This window comes from Martes martes (assembly GCF_963455335.1).
Source record: "Martes martes genome assembly, chromosome: 7".
Lineage (NCBI taxonomy): Eukaryota > Metazoa > Chordata > Mammalia > Carnivora > Mustelidae > Martes > Martes martes.
This window is the reverse complement of record NC_137894.1, coordinates 97759010-97785374: the sequence shown is the minus strand read 5'-3', so window position 1 is coordinate 97785374 and position 26365 is coordinate 97759010. Positions and strand designations below refer to the sequence as shown.

The 26365-nt window shown below is 37.6% G+C and overlaps 1 protein-coding gene across 2 annotated transcripts in view; it reads right to left on the bottom strand.

Moving 5' to 3' along the window:
- Window positions 1-26157, bottom strand: part of TMX1 (thioredoxin related transmembrane protein 1) — a 38672-nt gene extending 12515 nt beyond the window's left edge. The window contains exons 1-8 of one of the 2 annotated variants that reach the window (XM_080808800.1): window positions 25939-26119; window positions 22867-22982; window positions 21282-21327; window positions 18538-18666; window positions 16525-16570; window positions 16324-16425; window positions 16144-16210; window positions 11630-13404 (exon numbers count right to left, since the gene is read on the bottom strand). In XM_080808800.1, coding sequence (XP_080664926.1) covers window positions 13226-13404; window positions 16144-16210; window positions 16324-16425; window positions 16525-16570; window positions 18538-18666; window positions 21282-21327; window positions 22867-22982; window positions 25939-26090 — 837 coding nt within the window. In that variant the 5' untranslated portion in view covers window positions 26091-26119 and the 3' untranslated portion in view covers window positions 11630-13225. Of the gene's footprint in view, window positions 1-11629; window positions 13405-16143; window positions 16211-16323; window positions 16426-16524; window positions 16571-18537; window positions 18667-21281; window positions 21328-22866; window positions 22983-25938 lie in introns of those variants that run through there. The other variant, XM_080808799.1, reaches the window with a different exon arrangement.
- Window positions 26158-26365: the final 208 nt, after the last annotated feature.

Below are 26365 nucleotides of genomic sequence, written 5' to 3'. Positions count from 1 at the left end.
GAAAAGATTACATCAAAGAAATCAGTCTAATAAAATCAGTTTAATAATGGCTTCTAAAATTCGGAAGACCTACTCCAGAAAGAAGTAAAAGGGACCCTCCTAAAAATGGTCTGTGATGCAGAAACCAATGGTGAGCAAAATAAGTGGAAAATGCATATGAAAGTCTAAGCTACTACTATATAAGGCAGTGACAATGATACCAAAATTGTGGGGTTAAATACACAGAAGTAAAATAAAAAGTAATAGTATATAATTTGGATGATGGGCAAAAATAGCAGTCACACTTTGTATCTGTTAAGTTAAACATGCTTTTTAGAATTTCTGGGAGCACAAAAAAATTAATAAGAGAGAGCATCAATTCAATGGAGAAGATGGATTTTATTTTTTTTATTTTTTAAAGATTTATTTATTTATTTATTTGACAGACAGATCACAAGTAGGCAGAGAGGCAGGCAGAGAGAGAAGGGAGGAAGCAGGCTCCCCGCTGAGCAGAGAGCCCGATGTGGGGCTCGATCCCAGGACGCTGGGATCATGACTCAAGCCGAAGGCAGAGGCTTAAACCACTGAGCCACCCAGGCGCCCTGAGAAGATGGATTTTAAAACAAAATTTTAAAAAATCTCTATCTGAAAAGAAAGGGAAAAATAGGTATATAAGAAGAACACTTACAAAGCACAAAATAAGATGGTGGAAAGAACTCCAAAATTTATTAGCAACCACAATAAATTGTAAAGAGCAAATTCTTCAGTGAAAGAAAATGTCCATATCCAGTCACTTGTTTTAGAAATAAAGTATTATCAGGACACACCTACACTCATTCATTTACAGCTTACCCAGGTGGTCTTTGTGTTCCAACAGCAAAGGTGAGCTCTTCAGCAATATCTCAGTATGGGTTTTCCTATTTATCATAAACATTACTAATTGTACAAGAGGAACCTGAACAAACTTTTAACGTGCTGACTCAATTTCATGGGAATCACTAAAGGCCAAGTGCTCACTACAGTCTTCCTCTTAACCTAGCAGCAAAACCTACTGACCTAGGAAGAACAGCAGCTAACCTGGTGGAGGACGCTGCAGACTTGGTTTTGGAATCTCCTTTAAATGTGATGGTGTCTCATGCTGTACCATCTTTGTTGCCTGCTAGAAATATACATTTCTCAGCAGGTAATCCTACCTTCTACGAAATCCTATTATTTTCTTGCACACGCATTTATATTCATTGTTGCCATACTTTCAATACTGCTGCCCTTCTATTACCTGAAGGAGACACTCATAACTGTTTAATCTTTATGTATGAACGACCTATGCTCCAAACTGATTTATTAGAAAACACAGACTTAAACTTCTTTGTGGATGAACCTACCCAGAAAAATATTAGGAGAAAGACACTGTAACAAGTCTCACACTTCACCTCTAGGATGTGACTCCCTGCAAGGGGCAGATTTGCCATTATACTCAAGAGAGCTTGCTGACTACTTACACATAAGAGAATCAATACATAAACTGGTAACAGGTATAAGTCTGGATCTCAGCAGAAAATCTAATTAAGATCAGTCAGCAGATTAAAGAACTTCCAATACTCTAATGTTTCCTAAAGTACTGGTTATTATAATGGTTGGAACTCATCTCAACACAAAACAAAATACCCTGGCTGATCACAATGCGAGACAGGCATCTCTTACTAAAACCCTAGCATCCATGTAACCCCAAAAGACCAAACCTTTGGAGAGGTGAAGTTATATTACAAGATGCCAGCAATTAGATCCAGAGTTAGCAGATAGCTACTGGAAGAAATCTGGATGCAAACTGCATATGGATGATCTCTTGACCTCTCTCAGCACGGGATGTTGTAAAAAAATGTACATGAAACTACTGACCACAGTAAGGAAAAATTGGCCACTGTACTGAACCAACGTCAGTGTATCAGGGTTATCCAGAAAAACAGAAGCAACTAACTAACAAACGAATGAACTAAATAAATAAATAGAGAGAGAGAGAGAGAGAGAGAGAGAAATTGGATCACATGGTTATGAAGGCAAGAAGTCCTGTGATCTGTCATCTGCTCTGCGAGCTGGAGAAACAGGAAAGCCAGGGAAATAATTCAGTCCAAGTTCAAAGACCCCAAAGACAGGAACTTTGATGTCCAAGGGGAAAAGGAGAGAAAATTCACTCTCCTTCAGCCTTTTTGTTCTATTTGGGCCCTGAACTGATTTGATGCTGCCAACCCACATTGATAGGGCAGATCTTTACTCAGTCTAATGATTCGAATGCTAATCTGAATTCAGAAACAAACCAGAAATACTGGTAATTTTCTGGGTAACTAAACTCAATCCTTTCAACAGGCAACTTTTTAGATGGCAGACAACACATGGACAGCCAGAAATCTAAAATCCTCTATGAGGGGCACCTGGGTGGCTCAGTGGGTTAAAGCCTCTGCCTTCAGCTCAGGTCATGATCCCAGGGTCCTGGGATTGAGCCCCACATCTGCTTCCCGCCCCCACCCCCACCCTGCCTGCCTCTCTGCCTACTTGTGATCTCTGTCTGTCAAATAAATAAATAACATTTAAAAAAAAAAAATCCTCTATGACATTCTATGCAGGAAAAAAGACTCTCGTGTCCACCAAAACTAGTATTTAGGACCTTTTGTAGGAGCTAGCTTTCGTATCTGAACCTTCAGATATTGACCCTGGAAGAGAACTACGGAACATATGGTAGAGATTTGGAAGCTGTCTCACTTTATCTAGTTTTACAGGTAAAACACACTATTTCTTTCACTTTAGATGTGCCTAACTGATGACCCTGACACTATAAATTTCAACACCTGGAGCCAGACTACTCTCAAGTGGCCCCAAATCATAAACTATTTGACAACCCCACAGGGGTATTCTGACCAAAAACAGATGACTGGGTGGCCACCAATAACTCCATTTTGTGACACAAAATTGATCTGTAATCCAGTTAGATCTGTAACACGAAAGCCTATTGGCTACTAGCAGCAAACTGGACAAGGGCTTGTCACCAGGGTAAATGGACACCTGCCTAGAGAACAGTCTGGTATCAGCCACTCTGACTCATTCATCTGCCTCTTAGAAAATGTAATTAAGGTGAATTAGTGAAAGGAGAAAAATTGGGCCTTGTTTTGAAAATTGAAACCTTAGCCACTCACAGTGGATCCTAGACTGCTTTCTTTTCTCTGATAGGCTCTTTATTTCACTTTGCAAGTGGCCTAGAAATAGGGAGACATCTTACATGCTATGGTTCTGAGAAAAAAGCACAAGAGCTAGACAAAGCCACTAAGCCTATAAAGTTCCACCAAGGTAATCCTCATCCAAGAGATTCAAGAAATTGAACTGAGTAGGAGCCCATTAGATAAAATATTGGTGTCTTGAGAGGAAGCATGTGCTGTTTTACGGGGAAATGGTGTGATTATATCCCTGCAGACCGCTCTGGCATCTTTAATACTTCTAAAGAGATCTGACAAACTAACAAAGAAATCACAAAATTAGGTAATTTGGCTAATAATCTCATGTCTGGTACTGTAGACTCATCACGATGGAAATGAAAACTGTTCTTCCATCTTAATTTGGGCACTCCTGGCTCAGGTTTAAAAGGTACTCAACAAATGCTGATCATAGCCTATATGATCATAGCTTCTCCTAGAAGCTCTCTGTTATAGAGGGGCTCAGATGGGTGATGGCAAAAGATTTATTTATTTATTTATTTATTTATTTATTTGACAGAGTGATGGCAAGAGAGAGAACACAAGCCGGGAATGGGGGAGGGAGAAGCAGGCTTCCCGCTGAGCAGAGAACCCCACGAGGGGCTCGATCCCAGGACCCCGGGATCATGACCTGAGCCAAAGATAGATGCTTAATGACTGAGCCACCCAGGTGCTCCTACAAGTTTTAAATGCTGCCATGCGTGCTCGCTTCGGCAGCACATATACTAAATGCTGCCATGCAACTGGTGTCCCACCATATAATTAAACAAATGATCTATGAAAAGAAAAATAAAACGTAACTTTATGGATGTTGAAACAACCATCTAGGAACCGTGATACATGATCACGATGCCACAAACATCAGTGAAAATCTATAGTAAAGATTGTGGGACCACAGCCTGTTATGAATCTCTCAGCTCAAACCAAAGAATGGCAGTAAGAGGGTGATATTGAGAACTGAAACTACTTGCAATCACATAGTTGTCAACATTAACAACTTTACTATTCTACTGTCTTCATTCACATGGCATTAATATTCTAGGAAACTACCCAGAAAGCTCAAGTTGCAAAAAACTTCATTGTTCATTTCAAGAACTTCCTCAAAGTCATTTATCTGACCATTAGACTATTGAACTTCCCCCAAGCAAAGTATACACTCCCTTCTCAGAACAGGTAGCACTGAATGACTATTTACTTTTCAAGATTTACTTTAAAATTCTAGTCCCAAGGGGCGCCTGGGTGGCTCAGTGGTTTAAGCCTCTGCCTTCGGCTCAGGTCATGATCCCAGCGTCCTGGGATGGAGCCCCGCATCGGGCTCTCTGCTCAACAGGGAGCCTGCTTCACCCACTCTCTCTCTGCCTGCCTCTCTGCCTACCTGTGGTCTCTGTCAAATAAATAAATAAAACCTTTAAAAAAAATAAAATAAAATTCTAGTCCCAAATTTGTCCAGTCATAAAGAAGACCTCCAGTCAAGAAACCCACCTTAAACCAGACCCCAAAAGAACTCAAATAATCTGCCTTTGTTCTCCCTCTCTCCAGAACACAGTATACTAAGACTCTGTCAATGAAGTGATTATCCTAACCACGGTAAAGAATAAATTCAGCTTTGCTTAATCAATAAGATTATTCTGGTATATTTTCAGGAAGCCAGCATTCAACTGAGTAGGAAGCTTAAATTATGAGGTACCATAAAGGAAGCCTCCTATAAGGTGAGGGTAGCATGGTATAATAGTTCCTACATTAACACTCCCCCAAAGTGTACTTTAAGGGAAACTAACACCTTGAGATGTTTAAAGAATGTTAATTTAAAAAGAGGTTCTATGTTCAAATAAAGGGAAGCATCAGGTTAAACAAAGGTAACCTGGTCTTACTGGCACAGGGATTTTAGACTGAACTAAGAACATCCAGAAGGAGCAGCATATACAAGTTTTCCCTAACTCATTTTACCATGAGACTCTTCTTCATGAAACATCTTGTGGGTCTAGTGAGCTTAAGATAATCTGAGAAACACCGAACTCTACCGAAGCACGTGCCCAGGTTCAAGTCTTAAATCCACCCCCTTAATGGCTGTGTAACCTCAGAAAGGTCTTTTGGCCTGAGTTTCAATTTCCTTAACAGTAACATAATAATAGTTGCCCTGTCCACTCATTAAGGATGTTGTGAGTCAAATGAGACAAAGCTTGTGAAAGCCCTTTGTAAACTCTACAGCAGTACATTCGAGTAAAGTGTGCTCTTTTTTTCTTAAAGATTGTATTTATTTATTTGAGAGAGAGAGAGCACAAGAGAACATGAGTAGGGGAAAGTCAGAGGGAGAGGGACAAACAGACTCCCCCAGGGACGCAGGGCTCATCCCAGGACTCTGGGATCCTGCCCTGAGCTAAAGGCAGAGGCTCAATAGACTGAGGCATCCAGGTGCCCCGTGAGTAAAGTGTTCTTAACAATACCTCACAGGAGGGGTGGCTGAGTGCCTCAGTGGGTTAAGCCTCTGCCTTTGGCTCAGGTCATGATCTCAGGGTCCTGGGACTGAGCCCCGCATGGCGCTCTCTGCTCAGCAGGGAGCATGCTTCCCTTCCTCTCTCTCTGCCTGCCTCTCTGCCTACTTGTAGTCTCTGTCAAATAAATAAATGAAATCTTAAAAAAAAAAAAAATACCTCACAGAAGAGATAAAGTAAATCCTTGGGGATCATGCGGCAGAATATTTTTAGAGAAATAAAATGGAAAATATTCTAATAAAAACCATTTTGTGTGAAGTCAGAGCTTTCTTTGTCTACCTCGAGATCAGTGGTAAACAGCTAAGAAATATACTAAGCAAACATTTGTTGAGCTTTGTAGTGCCAGAACATGAAAGTGACTGATACAAACTTAACTTGGGTACTTCTCCTTGCTACTATATGTAATAATGATGCTTCAACCAGAAAAAAATAATAAGGCTATATAGACCCTCAGTGTACCCAACTGGTACTTTCTCTTCCTTAGCACCGGTATCAGATTTAAACTGATCTCCCTATATGAACAGGCGGAAATGTTACTGATGAAGCAAAAATTCAATTGTTCTCCTTGATGAGTCCAGCATAACACAGAGACACAGAAAAATGAGGTTACTACAAGCTTCCGTTGCACAGTAATACAAACTGTGACCTGCTAGATCTCCTATAAGCCAACAGCCCTGTTTGATCAGACTTGGGTTCTATTTAACAATGTGAACAGAGCATTTAAGCTTACAGTTGCGTAATATGGCATGGCTTCCAATAACTCCACTCAGAGAAAAAATTTATGAAGAAATAAGAAATCGGTTGTGAGGAGACTGGAATTCTTACTCTTTGTCCTTCAAGAGCTGTCTAGGGAAGAAACTTCAGGTGGTTCCCAGACTTCAAAATGTTATGATTCACTAAAATTCTCTAAACTTAAGATATTCACAAGAGCCTGCCAATTCTTAACTTTACCAAGGTAAGATCATTTTTTAAAAATCTGGCATTTTTAATTTTAAAAACATTAAGAAGGATACATTCCAGAATAAAAGATAGCCCTTTAATGAAAAACTCATCAGTGTCTTATCTTTGTATACTATAATTTCCCTGTAAGCTCATATCCAAGGGTGAAAATACATAACACATCATTTTGCACAATCTGCATATCCTCAGAATAAAAATCAGCCTGAAAGCTCGAGCCATTTAACAACTTGGACTCATACATAAACACCAAACATAACTAAAAATTTTTACATGCAGCATATAACTCAAAGTTAGCAAGTAGTGTGACTCTTCCAACAATAAGGTATCAAAGCATACATTGACAAGGAGCTCAGACATCAAAAAAAAAAAGTAACTGCATTCTTTACAGGTTTGCAAAATCAATACTTCAAACTACAGTGCAAATTACAGTCTATTAAGCAGTAGGGTTATTCAGCTGGAATCCCCTTTCATAAACATCAGATTAAGAAACATTCCATATCAAGCTGTTTGCATGTGCTAAGTTATGACTGGCATTTTCACATACATTCTCATTTAATCTTGACAACAAACAATAAACTTAGAAGAGAGAAACATTCCAGAAGATATAAACAAACTTCACCCTTTATTACCTCATCCTTTATTTGCTCCACCTCAAATGGGACAGAATGGCAAAATAATTCCTTCTTACCATCTTCAAACTCATATTGTTCTCATTCTCAGTAGAAAACTTAAGTCGCTGTCAAATATGATAAGCTTTACTCACTAAACACAAAATCCAAATAAAAGAGGATTTTACAAGCCTAACACGGCTATTTCAGGCTCAAAACCTGAGTGAACACCACATAGCTAGTTATGCTTACACTCAACATACTATTTTTAGCTTCCAGGATTTCATCTCTAATGCTTATAGATCCTAACATTAACGTAATAAAAATGTGAGCAAAATTAAAAAAAAAATAGCTTCCCAAAAAGAAAACTATACTCACTTAACTTTTCACTACCAAGCCTATTTGGAGTACATCTGACTTACCCCATTAATTAGTTTCAACCACATATATAAAGATAACTCTTCTTCCTGACCTTGGAATGTCACGGGAAGAAAAGTAAACCACACACCTTGAGGTGAGCAATCTGAAAATGACATGGAATTGAGCTGAGTTAAGCCAAATCAAGACGCCATTGCTCACAAAGTCCAGAAAGGTGACATGCTGATAACTTTAGCTACAAGTAACTGAAAAGCCTTATTCAACATGGTTAGGTAATAAAGAAAATGACCTCTAATAACGAGATGTCTGGAGGTAGGATGTACTCTAGCTTTGCTTTTCTGATTCTCTTGGCTATGCCCCATTTGTTCATTTCATCCTCAGGCTGTGAGGTGGTCACAAAATTCTAAGAAAATACCCAACTCCAAAAGAAAAAGACATCTCCTTTGAGTCCTCATTTTTAAGCAGAAACCTTCTAAGAAGCCCCCACCTCCTCACTGGCTCAAGCTGGACCACATATCTGTTGACGATGTCAGTCACTGGTTTGGATCATCAAGTCTTAATAATCCAAACTCAACCCTAGTAGGTGAGGAGGGAGTCAGCTTATCTTGAAGCATATGGCTGCAGAGAAGATGGAGAACGGAAAATCTTAGTTCTGCTGTGAAGGATGTAAATGTCAGAAACTAGACTAGACATCAGTGCTTACAATGATAGTGAAGGCAGACTAAATTGCCTTTTTCTTTTCCTGCTCCCCCATCTAGGTAGACTGAGGACCCAAGCTGGTGCCTAGTGACACCCAGTTTACTGTCAACATGAACAGCTTGACTATTCAACTGTATTCATTCCTGTGGCATTAATATTCTAGGAAACCTGCCCAGGAAGCTAAAGTTGCAAATAACCTCACTGTTCATTTCAAAAACTTCCTCAAAGTAATTTATCCAACAACTAGACTACTCAACTTACACTCATTTCACAAAAATGAACCATCAGTGTAGAGAGGTGGTAGTCACATTCCTAGCCAGGGACAGAGACAGGACTTATATCCAAGGTCTCCTGATTTCTGCCAAGTATCTGCACAAGAGTATGCTTTGTCTCAAACTAAAGTATTTTCAGGGCTCAAAGTGATGACAATCAGGTTTTAGAGACAACTTATGAATGCCTTGACTATCTTGTGAAAGGTAGAGAACTCCAGAAATCACTTAACTCATACATTGAGGCCAAGGGATGTATTGTGATTTGCTCTATCACTCAGTTAATTGATATAATAAATGTGAGAAGAAATATCACAAGACATAATGTGATTTAACTGCCAGGGAAGGATGAAAACCTACATTTTAGTTTAGTTTTTAAAGAAAAAATATTGTGGGCCAAAAAGGACTTAAGGGATTTGAGCTGACCCTTAAGCCAACAGATGGAATGTGAGACATGTTCACAGAACAACAGAGGATTTGTTAAAATAGTTTCAGGAATATTAGTTAGGTTGGGGGGAGGGGGAGATAAAGTTGATTTCATTTAAAATTTCCAACCAAGTATAGAGTTATGTATGCTTCTGTGGAAGCAGAAACATCTTCAGTTCAGAGACATTTTCTTCAGAATGCCCAGGTAGCAATAAGTTGAATTTTCCTAAATACTGGGCTTGATATCCCCAATCTACCAGTAACCTTATTTCTGTGACATACTGTATTAAAAACACTGAACCTAGGAAAGTTTTTCAAAAATACTTAATTACTTAAGTTATTCTTCAAAATTAAGTATATTTTCACTCAGTTTAAAACTGACCTTAATTATATTTGGATTTGAAAGAAATTTCAGAGAATTAAACCTCTATTTGGTCAATTGACTTCTTATATTTTCATTTTTCATATTTTCATTTTCAGGGACACAACGAGTCTGAGTTGTCAAAACACAACCAAAATAGGTGTAAAAATAATGTCACAGACAGCCAGGTGGGTAGAAAGGAGAAACAGCTGATTTCACTAATGGCCACAATACTGATATTACCACCATTTGTAATTAATGAGTCAAAAGAAATAATCATTAAAAGAAAGGATATATTTTAGATCTGTCCAAGTGTATAACTTGACCTTACTACTTGTGTAATATTAAAGTTCCAATTTAAATTTATCATTGTTTTACTTTTAATGGTTTTAAAACAAATGCAAAAGTTGCTATATATACAATACAAATCTAAATCTGCAAGATACTTAAAATTTTACTTTTACCATTATAAAATTACTCAGTAGGACCACTCACTTAAATTCCACCCCAAATCAATCATTTTATTAATAAAAGAGCCATATCAAAAGTGATTGTTTTGTCAATCATACCTCAATAAAACTGGACAAAAATAATTTATTGAAAGACTTCTACCTTAAACTGTTGTGATGGACCAGAATATTCTGGGTAACCCTAAAATGAGTCAAAATGTTTACTTTAATATTAATTTCATAATGTAATAGCATCCAGAACAATGCCTTTGATACACTGGGCTGAATAAGGACACAACCTGACAGAAAACTGCTTTCAAAGCATCATTTACAAATGAAACTGGGCCATTTTCTCACACCATACATAAAAATAAATTCAAAATGGATTAATGACCTAAATTTAAGACCTAAAAACATAAAACTTTTAGAAGAAAAGACAGGCAGTAATTTCTCTGACATTGGCCTTAGCAACATTTTCTGTTTCCTCAAACAAGGGAAACAAAAGCATAAACTACTGTGACTACATCAAAATAAAAAGGCAACCTACTGAATAACTAAAAAGATATCTGAAAAGATATCTGCAAATGATCTATCCAGTCATGGGCTAATATCCAAAATATATAAAGAATTTATACAACCTGACACCAAAAACACCAAAATGATTGGATTAAAATGGGCAGAGGACCTGACTAGACAATTCTCCAAAGACAACATCCAGATGGCCAACAGACACATGAAAAGATGGTCAACATCACTCACCCTAAGGGAAATGCAAATCAAAACCACAATGAGGTATCACCTTCCACCTGTCAGGATGGCTAGACTCAAACAAAGAGACAAGGAATAACAAACATTGGCAAGAATGTGGAGGAAAAAGAACCCTAGGGGCCCCTGGGTGGCTCAGTGGGTTAAAGCCTCTGCCTTCGGCTCAGGTCATGATCCCAGGGTCCTGGGATCGAGCCCTGAATCGGGCTCTCTGCTCAGCAGGGAGCCTGCTTCCTCCTCTCTCTCTCTCTGCCTACTTGTGATCTCTGTCTGTCAAATAAATAAATAAAATTAAAAAAAAAAAAAAAAAAGAACCCTGGTGAATGGAAGCTACTATGAGATACACAGGACTCTTCATTACAACTCTTCTCATTCCTTCTCATTAAGTATCTAGGCAGTATGTGCTAGAACTGCGTTCTCCATCGGAGTGATCAGATTTTCCACTTCCATGGTAGCACTGAGTAATTACTGGGAGTGGGGAGCAGAGTTCTCCAGAATGCTCATACTGCACCTTAATCTCTCCTAAGCTGCCATATAGAGCACCGTTAACCCAATAATGGAAACAAAAGGGATCTGTTAAAGGTAAAATGATCCCGTATAGTTTCTACGCGCTGCTGGTATGACCGAAAATTGATTATTCAGATGTCTAAAGTGACTGAAGAGTCACTGGAGAGATGCCAGAGTCCTGATGAAATGCAAGATTATGTTTTCTGAAATATCATGTCTCTGCCTATTCAGGCTGCTTTTAATTTTCTACATATATCGTATTTTCTAACCACTTAGAAACTTAAAATCTATGTCGTGTATACTAGAACACTAGAAAACAACATGCCTGATTAAAGAGTACTGTTTTTCTCTATCATCTCAAGAAAAAGAAAAAGATGTGTAGGACTCTAGCCTTTTGACTGTACAGATCAAGAACACACACAGTGACACAACTATTCACTGGAACATCATTAAATACAAAGTAATTAAGATTTTCTAGCCAAAAATCACACTTATCTCCAGCTTTAATGAAGAGCTTAGAAAAGTTTATTTTGTGCTTAGACTATTTTTCTAAAGCAACACAAAATTATTATACATCCAAACTCTGCAATGGTAGAATATTAAATATTCTAAAGGCAAGGCCTTTCAAGAAAACTGCTGTACATTATGATACTGTATAAGTCTAATGGATTCACAAAGAAGCAGAATCTAGACAAAAGAGGACATTACAGAAACTGTCTATTACATAATGGACAAGTGATTCACTCTGAGTTATGGTTTTTTCCCTTCTTGTAAGTAATACAGTTCTTACTGCCACCCAGCACTCCTCCCCACTTTTGCTGTAAGGTAAAAACTCTGTGCTCTAACTCTCTGTGGAGTAAAACCATACTAAATGTCCCATCCTGCTGATGCCCACTTGTGAAATACTACACAATAAAAAGTACAGCAGAACAGATTCTGTGTGTCCAAAATGTAAAAATGCTATGATTTTTTAAACAGCAAGCATATACAGACTTTGTAAAATTAAGAACTTTGTGAGGATGACTATACATTGAAAACATACACTAACAATACTTTTTCCTGAGTAGACTGCTAATTTTATTTTATATCAAACTAATTTTCTATGAATTTTCAAAATGTAAAATATCAAGGCTTTTCCACAACATCAGATAAAAATCAGGAATGTTCACCTTCATATCCAAAAAAAAAGGTTCAAGTAGAGGTTCAACAGAATGATATAAAATCTGAAATGAATGGCCAAAATTTTAAATGATCGGTAGACAGCTCTTCAATTTTAAGGATCCCTCAGTAAACTTTGATTTGAAACAACAAAAAAGGGCTATTTATTAAGAATGAAAAACATTTCCAGAAAATTATCCAATTTGGAAAATGAAAAATGTAACCCATGGTTAAGAAAAATACAAATTGTACATTGAACAGAGGGGAACAAAAATGATAACCAATCTTTACAAGAATCAAGACAACACCATTGACTTATATAAAAACTTCCTAAATCAGTAGCATATCCTGTATTATCACATGTAGAAAACTGTAATTAAGCAAGGTAGTTTTTATTAGTTGCATAATCTAAAAATATGATGAAATTTTGGGCTATATCTCTAAAACCACCAGAGTTGTCACTGAAATACACATTTCTTGAGACAATGGGCAAAGTTCCCATTTATGGGAAATATGTTCTTTTTTTCACACAGTGAAACTGAGAAAAATTATACCAAATGAGAAATCTTTTTCTCCAAAGTAATCTCCTTAACTACCTCAATAATGCAGTATTTGGGAAATGTAATTTTTCAACTCAGAAAACTTGAAACAGATTATTAAACAAACATACTGAAATCTTATTGCTTGGCACCAGATTTTTCAAAAAATTAAAGAATTGTTTAAACCATCACTGCCATTCTTAAATCCTATTTCAAACATTTTTATGCATTTTTACGTAGTGCTACTTTTATTTTCTGAAGGTAGTCTGTTCAATCTAATGACAATCTAGACTGAACCCTGCAATGTACAAGCATGTCACAGTTTACTTCAAACCAAAATAAATGTTCAATCTTCTCTTTTTGCCAAAATAATATTATGGTATTAATAAAAACCAACTAGGATTTATCTGTGGCCAATGAAGGACCCACAGAGCGTTGTCTTATGGCATTCTGTGCAAAGTCTTTGTTTGTTCCTTCTTTACTTCCTGCTTCCTCTTCTGAAACATCATCTTCATCATCCTCTTGCTCCTCCTCCACTTTTTGCAAAGGTTGAGAAGATTCTGGTAATAATTTTTCTTAAAGATAAAGACCAGAGGGAATTAAGAGGTACAAACTTCCAGTTATAAAATAAGTAAGTCACTGAGATGAAAAGTACAGCACAAGGAATATGTCAGTAATAACACAACAACATTCACGGTGAGCATTTAAAAAAAAAAAAAAAAAGATCAAGACCAGAAATGGTTTTTTTTGTTGTTGTTGCTGTAACAGATTTGCATTACAGTAAAATGAAGACACAATTCATATGCCCATAAACTGCTTTGCCACTTATTTATCAACCATAAATTTAGATTTCCAAAAGGAAAAAGTCATCTTTAAGAATGACACCATAAAAACAAAAAGTGATTAGGAAGATCCATTTTACTTACCAAATTCATTACAATTACCTGCTGTTTATGAACCAAACTGAAGTTAATAAATCAAAATTAATGCTGTGAATGTGGATGCTGTAAGAACATACATTACATTCACTAGAACCACCTTAATTTGCTATTAAATCTTCCAGTGAACAAGTACACTGAAACAAACTCCAACACTACCCTTGTTTCAGTTCCCAGGTGAACAAGAATGAGACCTTTACAATTGAAAACCTTCAATATTCCCATCCAGGTTTTTTCTAAGGAGTTTCAGAAATGTTCTTCTTACATACATAATTTCATTAAGACATAATTACAAATAACAAAATGTACAAATCTTAAGTGTACAGCTCAATGAATTTTTAATTCTGTCCACACACACATACCCTTTCCATTTTTTTAACAAGGCCTATTGATAGTTAGCTTAAACTTAGAACATACCAGGTTACTAAGAGATACAGAACACAGAACTGGGCCAAGGAGCTTCAGCGTTTTTAATGATCCTGGACTGCCCCTAATCTTAGGCAATCCAGAAGAGAGTAGGGAGACGCGAGGGCGCAAATCAGAAGAAAACACCGAAGTGATTACCACATGGTGGACAATCTGTTGTTTGGTCTGGCGCCCCTCTTTCTGTTGGGTTAATAGTCCCTTCCCTGTACCACATAGCATGTAGTTGTGGTGAGCACTACATACAGTTCACAGTAGTGGTTCCCCACCAAGGATGATTTTGCTGCCTCCACCCTACACCCCCTGCCAAAAGAACACTCAGCAATGTATGGAGATATTTTTGGTTGTCATAACTAAGAGGAGTGGTGCTATTTTCAACCAGTGGGATGCTGCCGAACATCCAACAATGTACAAAAGACAGTCTGTCACAATTAAGAATTAACCAGCCCAAATGTGAGAGGTGTCCAGGTTGAGAAACCCTGATTTACAGTGATTGTTCCAAACAGGTGAGCTCTTTACACTAGTGGAGTGCACCATAATTTTAAGATAGGCAGGTATAGTGGGAAAGTGTATCTCCTTCTTACTCCGGATTGAGCTTAATCATTTTACACAAAGGACTATAAAGAGCCAAAAATGGAACAAGCTAAGGCACAGAAAACTAAGCAATTCAGAAACACCACATCTTAACATTTGAGCCCTAGGATCCAGCCATCTCTGCCCTCAGACTTCCTTGCTCCCTGAGGCAATAAACTATTTTGCTTAAAGCTGGACTGAGTTGGGTCTTTCCCTAGCAACTCAAAATCTAAGCTAAATACATCCTAGAAAACAACTTATATCATGTGGCCTGCTATAGAATGGGAGGTATCACACTGAAGTGTATCTATCAGTTGTGTCACAGATTACTTAAGAGACAAATTTGTTAAGGTTTTTCAAGTGATATAAATATTAAATGTACATTCACCAACTTTTAAATTGTCTTTTACAAAGTAATCTGTGCTTGCATTTCTTTCCCTAGAGATCACTGGCTCTTGCTGGATAAAATGATTCCTTCCCCTGTATATGTCCTTTTCAGTACTGACGTAATGATCTAAGAAATGAAAAGATAATTTGTCAGTTATCATCAATCTCCACTGACTTCATTTCGCAAGTCCTGACCTCAATAAATCCTAAGTTATGAAAGGCAGCACAATGAAAAGGTCATGCCAACAGTTTAATTTAGGCCCTAATCTCCACTCTGTCACGTCTGTGTGACCCTGGAAAAATAGTTCATGTCTCTGAGCCTAATTTTCCTCAACCACAAAAAGGAAAAAGTATCATTTATGAAATCCAGAGTTACAGGAAAGTGAATGGGATTGCACAATGTGGAAGTTCTTTATAAACAGCAAACAGGGGGGCTTCCATAACACTATAATTTTCAAGTTTAAATGCATGTTTGAGAGGCAATTATACTAAGACAGACTTCAGTGAATACTTCTAATTATATAAACTCATCTTGTAGTACCATGTCAATGCCACTCCTAAATCAGCTATGGGAATTACTTTTCCCAATATCCTACCATAAAAACAGACTTGGCTAACATACAAAGAAAAATCTTCAAATGTGGTCACTATAATAATGAATGACTTCAAGAGCAGAATATATTCAACTTCTTCTGATTCAAATATCCTCAAATGGATCCAGGAATATGATGGTTCAAACAAAATGACATCAGATCAACGTCATTAAATATCTACAAGTTATATGCAATGTTAAAACTCTCTACATCATAAAAGCCAAGAAAATAACTGTCATTCTTACATGAAATAAATATCCTCCTGCCCCTTCCAATATAACCTATCATTCCACATTTAGAACACTAAGCTAGAAGGGCAACCTGTTAGAGTTGTGATTGTATTCACAGAAATGAACAGGATTACAGTGAATAAAAAATAAACACTAAAAAACATACTTACTGGAAGGGTATGGCTGTGGTCTGCGCCTTTTTGAAGGAAAAAGGCAATCTGCCACAAATATCATACACTACAAAAACAAACACAAGAAATCTCAATGTATGTGATAGAGCTAGTGTAACTATATTAAATTATCAGATGTAAAGGTTTTTTTCCTAGTACTCTGAAAAACGAAATACTTACAAGTCCTAGTAGTAATCCTGAAAGCAGAGTTGCTAAAGCAAAAACTGCATATGATCCCCAAACTGGTAATCCAAGGTCTTCAATAAAATAGTTATGGCAAGTCTAAAATGAAAATTAAAAAATAAACTAAAAACCTGGTTGTTTAAAATAAAGGGGTGGTGTCAAAAATGTTAAGAATAGAAATAAAACTTTAGCCCATACCCGGATCCACATAGAGAGCTGAAAGAGTGCAGACATACTGCTCATCCTGAAAGAAAGGAGAGAGCACTGAGAAACTGAGTAAGACACACAGCTTTGAAGCAGAACCTGTGTATATCTATATCTTCCCTTCTGGGTAAATTTCTATAATTTCTCTGACATGATAGATTTTATTGCTAGTGTTAATCAAGATTAATGATACATCACTAATTTCAAGCCTGTATTAAGAAGTCTCGTTAATGAAAATTAACAGTTCTTGAATTGTCACTATGTGATGTCCTCATAAATAAAACACTTGATAACTTTTTTCCTTTTCCCCATTGCTTTGCCATTAGACTTTCACCTGATGATTTCTCCAATATACTCTGAATAACAGCTTACAAGCTCTATGGAGCCAGTTAGAGTCAAGTGTACTGTAAGCCAATGGCAACTCTTATTGATCCTTAAAATTCTTCAAAAAATGACCAGAGAAGGGATTCTGAAGGAAGAACTGGGAGCACTTGTGGAACTGATTCTTGAATTAACCCCCTTTTGTATTACAATTAAATAAAACTTACAATGCCATTAGTTTGATACAACTTAATGATATACAAAGAAATTACACAGGAAATAAATACTAATATAAATAAAAATAATTATTATTTTCACATAAACCCAAGTAGTTTAGATGGGCAGTTAGAAAGGCATGCTCGAGAACTAAAAGGGTTTGTGGGTTCCCAACTGTTTCCCCTCTGGTGCAGGTGTTGCCACCAACACATAAACTAATTCACACCTAAGCGAAAGTTCCTGTACACAGAATCACCTAACCCATTGCCCATCATTGGGTGGGTGACCATATTAACACTTGAAAATACCTCTTATTCGGTCCACCAAGACAAAAGACATGGACTGCTGAATCCCTGAGGATTCAACAAAGATTTACAAGCAACCCCTTCTTCTACTGGAAAAGGGAGGAATCATTTATGATATTTCAAATTAACAAAGTCAGTTGCATTTCAGTTCAACATAAAAAGGTGATTCAATCATATTCCTTCCGTTGTTTAAGTTGCAAAATGGGAAGAGGAACAAGGAACTGAAACAAAGCACTATGTAGCCTCACTACAGTCAGCACTAATTAGGCTCTATCAGGAATATTAGGTGCCTTAACTGGGTTGGCATGGTGGTTCAGTAGGCGGAATTCAGACAAATACAGGACAATTCAATTCAGATTCTCACAGGAAGAAAGATATAAGGGAAAGGTGCTAAAAACAAAATTCTATTTCAAAATACCGCTTATGGATCATCTTTCCTCCACTCCCAGAATCCACAGCATTTTTCTCTCTTAGACCATTGGTGTAACAACCCCCCCATCCTCCAAGAGCAAGTGTGGTGAGGAGATAGGAAGAGATAGCTTAGCCACACCAGCATGAGTCCATGGGGACCTCAGCAAAACTCAGTATTTCTAGATGTCTCTCAAATGACCCGTGAGGCCTTACACCCCAACAGGTAGCAGGAAATATGCTAGCCATCTCCGATTCTTACTACTCCATATATCTAGCTATATATATTAAGTCCAGTGGTTACTCAGGCCATTAGGGTCACTGTTTATCCATACATTCACTCAACAAAAAATTATCAGATGGGGAGAATAATTCAATCACATTAAGAACTGAAATCTAAAGGTAGCAAGAGGAGTTATATGTTTAAGGCTTCTTATTTCAGTAGTAAGCTCAAATGATAACTTTACCCATCATATTGCTCAGGAAGATTGATTAGTTTTTTATGATAGAAATGACCATAATCCACAGAGCTAAAATATTCCTGAAAAGGCTTTCAATTCTAGTGAATGCCTCCTTTTAGCTTAACAAGGATCAAAGTATTTTTGTCTAAGAAAAAGTCAAACTAAAAATATCACAGCAAATATGAATGTACCTTAAGGGTCCAATAATTAAAACCCAGTATAAATGCTTTATTTCTACAAAATATAACTGGTCCAGTTAATTCTGAAATAAATAAAAGAAAAATCCTCATACTTACAGAACAGAACCTGGACCAAACCATGATGAAACAGGTTCAATACTCTTCCACTCTTTCTCGCTGATAAAGTTTATGAAGTCCTTCTTAGTTCTTGGGCCCTGATAGCGCCTAAATTCACCATCTTTACAACTAAAGAGGATCAGAATCACATATTAAACAGAACCAAATAAATAAACTTTATATTTGTTTTGCTATTTTTTTTAAAGATTTTATTTATTTACTTGAAAGAGATCACAAGTAGGCAGAGAGGCAGGCAGAGAGAGCGGGGAGGAAGCAGCCTCCCCGCTGAGCAGAGAGCACGATGTGGGGCTCGATCCCAGGACCCCGGGACCATGACCCGAGACAAAGGCAGAGGCTTTAACCCACTGAGCCACCCAGGTGTCCCAATATTTGTTTTGCTATTTTTAACCTCATTTTACAATCAATCCTTATATTCAAAATCATTAGTAATGCACAAGTAACAAATTAAACTAATTGCACCCATAACATCTTAGCTCCAAATTTATTTAAACGGGGTTATAAACAATCATAAGTCTTCAGACTAGTCTTACCTTTCCAAATAATAAAACAATGAAACAATAAATCAATTATATCTCAATAAATGTGTGATGCCCATATAAAAGAATGACTATGAAAAGTTGTTAGAACAGTGTCTGCACTTATTAATTACTGCTTACTTTTAAGTATATAGGTTAAAAAATTTAAGGCATTTTTCTGGTATTTTCAGCCCTAATCACATCATCTTAACCATGCTACTTTAAATTGCTGGAGGTATCTGGTCGTATTTCCTTTCCTATTTCAGTAATTCTACTCTACAGCCTACTTTGCATTCTTCCTGACAGCCCCCTCCCTCCTTCCCATTCCCAATGTATGGAGTTCTCATAGGTTCAAAAATGCTCTTTCTACTCCTACATCTTCACTATTTCCAAACTACCCTCAATAATACTGCCAGTCTAATCCTATAGAATACTTCTCTCTTTATCACCTAAGTAAAAACTTTCAAGAGCTCCCTACTATCTACAGTAGGGTTAGAGGATCCTTCAGTCATTCAAAGTCAAACACCACACGAAAGCCCCCACCCAAAAAAGAACTTTTTGTAAAGGCAATGGCATTTGAGCTGTTTTTGAAAAACAGGTAGGAGTTCAACAGGCAAAAGAACAGGCATGATAAACAATGTAAGCTAAAGAAAGGACAGGAAATTCCAGGTTAAGTTCAGGGGATGTTAAGAACTAAGAAGGAAGATGACAAAAATAATCAGCACCAGTTAAGGGGCATGTGGAGAAAAAGACTGAGTGAAAAGGGACAGTAATAAGTATGGTGACATGAATAGACACAAAGAGAGTAGGAATGAATACAAAGGTAGAGGGAAACAGGCATTAACATGAAAATAAAAAAGATGACAAAAAAAAAAGGGAGCTATAAACACACTAAGAATTGCCAGCTTACTTTCATATTTGAAATGAGAAGTACCTCCTGGCATTCAACCCACCAGCTAGATGAACTTTAAGGTATCAGGCAGGTACAGGCATACCTCGGTGGTATCACAGTCCCACCCCAGTAAAACATTTATCACAATAAAGCAAGTCACAAGACTTTTTGGTTGCCGAGTACATGTAAATACTTACTATACTATAGTCTATTAAGAATGCAATAGCAGGGGCGCCTGGGTGGCTCAGTGGGTTAAAGCCTCTGCCTCCAGCTCAGGTCATGATCCCGGGGTCCTGGGATTGAGCCCCACATCGGGCTCTCGGCTCAGCAGGGAGCCTGCTTCCCCTTCTCTCTCTCTGCCTGCCTCTGCCTACTTGTGATCTCTATCTGTTAAATAAATAAATAAAATCTTAAAAAAAAATGCAGTAACATTATATCTTTAAAAAAAAAAGTATATTCCTTCATTTAAAAATATCTTATTGCTAAAAAATGTGAACCATCATCTGAGCTTTCACCAAGCTATAATCATGGGCCACCATAAGAAACAGAGTAATAAAAAAGTTTGAAATACTGCAAGAATTACCAAAATGTGACACTGAGATACAAAGTGAGCAAATGCTGTTGGAAAAATGGTGGATAGATTGGCTTGATACAAGGCTGCCACAAATCTTCAATCTGTAAAAACTGCAGTATCTGGGAAGCACAATAAAATGAGGTATGCCTGCACAGAATGGAGATTTCCTATCCCCAGTTTATTAGACAAATTCAAACTAAAAGACCTGACACTGGAGACTACATAATCTTGCTCATTCCAATGTAGCACTGTCATTTCACCCACTACTGTCTGAAGACTGAGCTACAGCCCTTTCTTAGCCAATTTTTGAACATACCATGTCCCTATTTATGACCATTCATGAGATTATTCAAAGGATGGAATGCTTACTTCTGTACTCTTTTGAAAATTCAGGGTTGTGTTTACATCCCCATTTCTCCAGGAAACACCCCAACCCAGTGATTTTTTTTCCCTTACCAACTTTCTACAGGACTTAACACAACTCTGGGCTCATAATCATTTACTACGCTATATGGTATCACACCACTTCATGTGAACACCCTCCAAAATAATTACAAAGTTCTGAGACCAGGGACAGTTTGATACCTCATCCATCTACCTAAAGACACCTAGGATAGCACTAAGAGCAAAATGAGCCTTACTGAATATAATGCTCTTTAAACATGATCTAGGCCAGAGGCCTACTATTCTCATTATACTATGTTGCATCCTTCTCCATAACTAAGAATCTTCAAATACTTACTGATAAATAGTAGGAAGAGCAGTTATGATAAATCGTCCACTCAGCCCTAAAAATGATAAAGATTAAAAATAAATACAAGAAAGAACACACAACAGATTTTATATGAGCCAACAATCACTACTTAAAAGTTGATTCTGGGGGCGTCTGGGTGGCTCAGTGGGTTAAAGCCTCTGCCTTCAGCTCAGGTCATGATCCCAGGGTCCTGGGATCGAGCCCCACAACGGGCTCTCTGCTCAGCAGGGAGCCTGCTTCCCCCCTCTCTCTCTCTGCCTGCCTCTCTGCCTACTTGTGATCTCTCTCTCTCTCTGTGAAATAAATACATCTTTAAAAAAATGTTGATTCTGAATTATTTAAATACTAATGGGGAAAGCATATGAAATTATACCTAAAAACAGCTGAGCTTTGTAACAATTAAAAAAATTCCCAATTATGTACTGAAAGCAACTTTAAAAAAATGAACACTATTATATATTATCTCAACTAAAAGTACATAAAAGTTTGACTACTGAAGTGATCTGAATATATATTTATTAACATTTGATCATTTATACCACTGTATGATAAGACTACTAGCGATAAGTAATAGGGCAGCACAATTTAACAGTAGTCTTAGAAAGGTCTAAAATCAAATGAAATTGCATTTGAAATTCAAAAAACAAAGGCAGAGTCAAACATGTTGTTAAAAATGGAGAATATTTTGAACCTTTCCTAAGATGAGCAATAATAAAAAAAAATTAGCCATGTGTTAGGCAATAACATAACTAAGGATTAATCTATGCCTCAGTTTTCTTATCTGTAAAATGGGGATATTACCTACCCCACAAGGTTGTATAGGATTATACAGGTTAAATGCAAAACATTCGGAGCAATATCTGTACTAAGTAAGTGCTCAATAAACTTTAACTATTTTTACCATCTGGGATGGGAACGGAGTCAACAATCTAAGTTTATTGTGACCAAGAACAAGTATGATGAGGCTGACCTAAGAAAGAAGTGTCCTTAAGAACAGGCCTGCCACTTATTCAGGGGGCCAAGTCAGGAGTATGTTTGACTCCACAATCATGATTAAAATACACAACCATATATTAAATGCATGTCCTCAAATCACAGATATTAAATTTGAAACCCAGTTAAGAAATTCGGATCACTCATCAGGGAACATGACCTTGGCTCTATAAAGAACCTCAACCAGGTTCTTATTTTGAAGCTTGGTATAGATGCAAATGATGGCTTGGCATTCACAATATTCTAGGACTTCTTAAAGGCATCTTATACGCTAATCTGGGCCCTGGGATACAAAGGAAAGAAAGATCAGGGGCAGTTAAATGGGCAAGAATGGGGACAGGGTAATGTTTCCAAGGTCCCTTAGAGCAACACATAAAAGGAATGAGCTGCATATACAACCACGGACCTGCTTTCGACAGCCACTGCACAAGGATCCCTCCTCAGAGAGGTGGGTGAGTCAGCTTAAATAGTACAGTTATGTTTTCAAAACCTAATGAAAGGTAGTTAAGACCAAGTGATGTGGCAAACAGGATGAACTTATGAACCCAATCTGCAAAGACTAGCCACAGACCTACAGTACCTGGCTGCTCTGTGACATCCACTTTTGCAACATTGACCTCAAGATCTTCTCCCCATTCAGCAAAATTTTCCCATTCCGGTTGAAGATTCTGACAAGCAGGACACCATGGAGCGTAACTGAGAAACAGAACAGAAAAACAGTTAAGTACTCTAATATGATCATATGGAGATAAAAATTCTAAGTGTATAATTCATGAAGAATATTTTATATAAAAACAAGATAGCAAAGTGATTAATTTTGTGAAGATGAAAAAGTTTTAACTGTGGGTCTAACATTCTGGAAATCAAAACTAAATGATAACGCTAATCACAGAAAGGTAATTCTTAAAGTAAGTTCTTAAGCCACAAAAATTAGTTCCTAAGTTCACATGCAAAACAGCTCTTTAAAAACCTATGAATTTCTCAGGGTCCCTGAGTGACTGAGACAGTTAAGTGTCTGCCTTCAGCTCAGGTCATAATCCCAAAGTCCTAAGATCAAGCCCTGAATCAGTCTCCCTGCTCAGCAGAGGGGAGTCAGCTTCTCTCTCTGCCCGTTCCCAGACATGTGCTCTTTCTCTCAATAAATATTCTTTAAAAACAAACAAACAAAAAAAAAAACCTTTGAATTTCTCTGTAAGTATGTGGCCACCAGAAACCTCAAATCAAATTTGGAGTTCACCGGTTTTAACAATTTGCACTACAGGAGTCACACATGGGAAAAATAGAAGTGCCCAGGGCTGAGGTGAACAAGGAAATGCATGGCCCTACTTAAGAGGGGAACCATCACTCAGCAACACCATCAGGAAGGGATTTATAGCTAGGTAGTAGGCTCTAGCTTACTTAAAAGAAGCTGAAAATCTGCATTTTTATGTAAAAATGCTACCTCAAAACTTAACCCAGACACAAACACTAGGCAAGCCAAACAAAATTCCTTTGGCCTGCCCTTCGACAGCCAGTTTCTAAGACCCCAGGTTTATAAATCTATGGGTAAGTTATTAGCTTTTTAATTACTCCTCTGGTATTCCACATCTTTCAAGGCCCGTCTTCTCTCTAGGATTTTATTCTTCACTTTATTGTATATCATCTTCTAATTTGTCTCAGTTTTTTTTAATGGAACCAAGAATAATAAAGCGAGTACTTGTTGAACACAAGAGTACAGTTTCTAGATTTCATTATATTTGAACTTATTTTATGAAAATAGAATTCCTAAAAGTAATCGGCACTATAAAACAAGACTAGTACCATACATAAAAGGCAAAGCCCTTAACAAGAGATTATATTTCATTGAAAGTATATCTGTAATAAAACTGATCAGGATGGATGTAATGCAAATAACAAACTTGTAATAAGAGCAGACTATCAACAGGACTAGTACTGGGCCCCGTTTTCAGGTTCCTTTTGTTCTTAGATGATTTTAAAAGTCTTAACCTCAACTCAGAAAGCTAAAGGAAAAAAAGAACAAGTATTATAGTATATTCTAATTTCACAGAGCAGTTCTAAATTCAAATCTAATAAATTTTTGACCACTGTATAGTTTGATCAAATGAGCTAAAAAAACTTCATGTATTACTTGAATGAAATTTAAAAAACCTCATGTACTACTTGACTGTATTTTGCATATAAATTCATAATCACTAGTTTAATATTCATGAAACTATGAATATTTTATTGACACAAGCTAAAACAAGTTATTCATGACAATAAAAACCCAATGTTGTCTGATTATATATCCTCTCTCTTGTAGCTTCAATGGTGTCTGAAAATTCATGTCACTAAGTTACAGATTATATGCACACTACATAAACATTTTTCCCTATCTTTTCCCCCATATAAATGTTCTATGCCTTTTTCGATTTTATGACTCTAGAGTTATTGATTTGGCCTTTTGCGCTCTCCTTTAGGGACATCCACCTCCATCCATTAACTAGCAACCCAAGCATACAGGAAAACACTCACTGAACTCTGTTAAAGAAGGGGCTGTTCTAACAATTATTGCATACCTACTCTTAGGCTTTGAAAACAGAAAGGAAGCCAGTATTGCCATACTGGGCCAGATTAACGAAAGCCTTTAGGTATTTCTCTCACTTGTAAAATGAGGGAAATAATACCCATCTTACAGACTTTGTAGAGAATTAAATAGGATAATGTATATAAAGTGGTTAGCAGTGTTTAGTACAGTTAACACTCAGTAGTGGTGTTTGTATCAATAATACCACCACCACCAATTTAGCAACTATAGCAAAAGCAGGCAGTTTATTTTCTACCTATGCAGAAGAAACATTATAACAGAATCCCCAGAAATATATGATTTCCTCTGAAAAGTAAATGATGACCCGGTGGTCTTAAGAGTTTATAATCACACTCATACATTAATTTTTTAACGCAGTATCACTTGGACATAAGAGTAACAATCCAGGATACTCAGTACTTTGCAAAAACACACGTCCAAAAGAAAACTGAGATGCGGAGAAAGAGAAAAGAAAAAAAAAAAAAAGAAAATTTAACAATAACCCAACTTGAATTTACTCAGCACCTAAAATAAAAATATACCCAATCTATAAAATAAAATTTAAGATGAAGGAGTCTCCAATTCCAACACTGTAAATGGAGTTTTAAAGGATAATTAGACAAAAGGAGAAGAGAGGTTCGGCTCAATTTCCTGTTTCGTAAAGTTTGATAAAAGGTAAGTATAGAAGTTTGTGAAGGATCATTCTAAAATAAATAACTGTATAAAAACTGGTCAAACGAACCACCTCCACCCCCAAATTCATGAGAAATTGAGAGAATCCCAAGTTGAACGCCGTCTTTTAGGCGCACCACAGCGCTAGAAACGAAACTAGGGTGCACATTTTAGAAGAAACTTCATATTCCCCGGTAAGAAACGAAGAGGGGGTGGGACCAAGCGGATCCGAAGAGGAGTTAAAGGATCTGGAAGAGTCAGGGACGCCTGCTCCACGGCTCGGATTGGAGTACTGGAGAACCTGGGACCCGCAGGAGGTGGTGAATGAAGGTGAAGTGGGGTGTCCAGACTCGGATCTAGGACACGGACATTCCGGCCCACCGAGGGGACCCGAGACAACGGTCCCGCACTCACAATTCTATCATCCACTCTCCTTCCAGCAACTCTTTCCAATTCTCGTCCGTGATGATACGCACGTCGCTCCGCCGCCCGTGGGTCCAAGGAGCCCCCCAAAGCAAGAGCAGCATCATTGCCACGGAAACCACGGAACTCCCGGAGGGCGTCATACTGCAGCTCTCCCACCCCACAGCAAGCGCGGCAGCCCCCACCTCCGCGCAGCCGCTCCTCACTTCCGCCCTCACGAGCTTATCTGCTCATGCGCTTGACCGCGCGGTCAGCGCGCGCGCGCGCGCGTTCCTGGGAACTCTCAATGCGCATGACGAGGTCGGGTCCTAGTGAGTTGGGTTTGTGGAAAAGAGGGAAGCGCGCCTATCCCTAGTGCGCATGACAGAAAAGCGGTCTCTTCCCACCACCTCGTGAGCCCCAGTACTTTTGGGAAGGA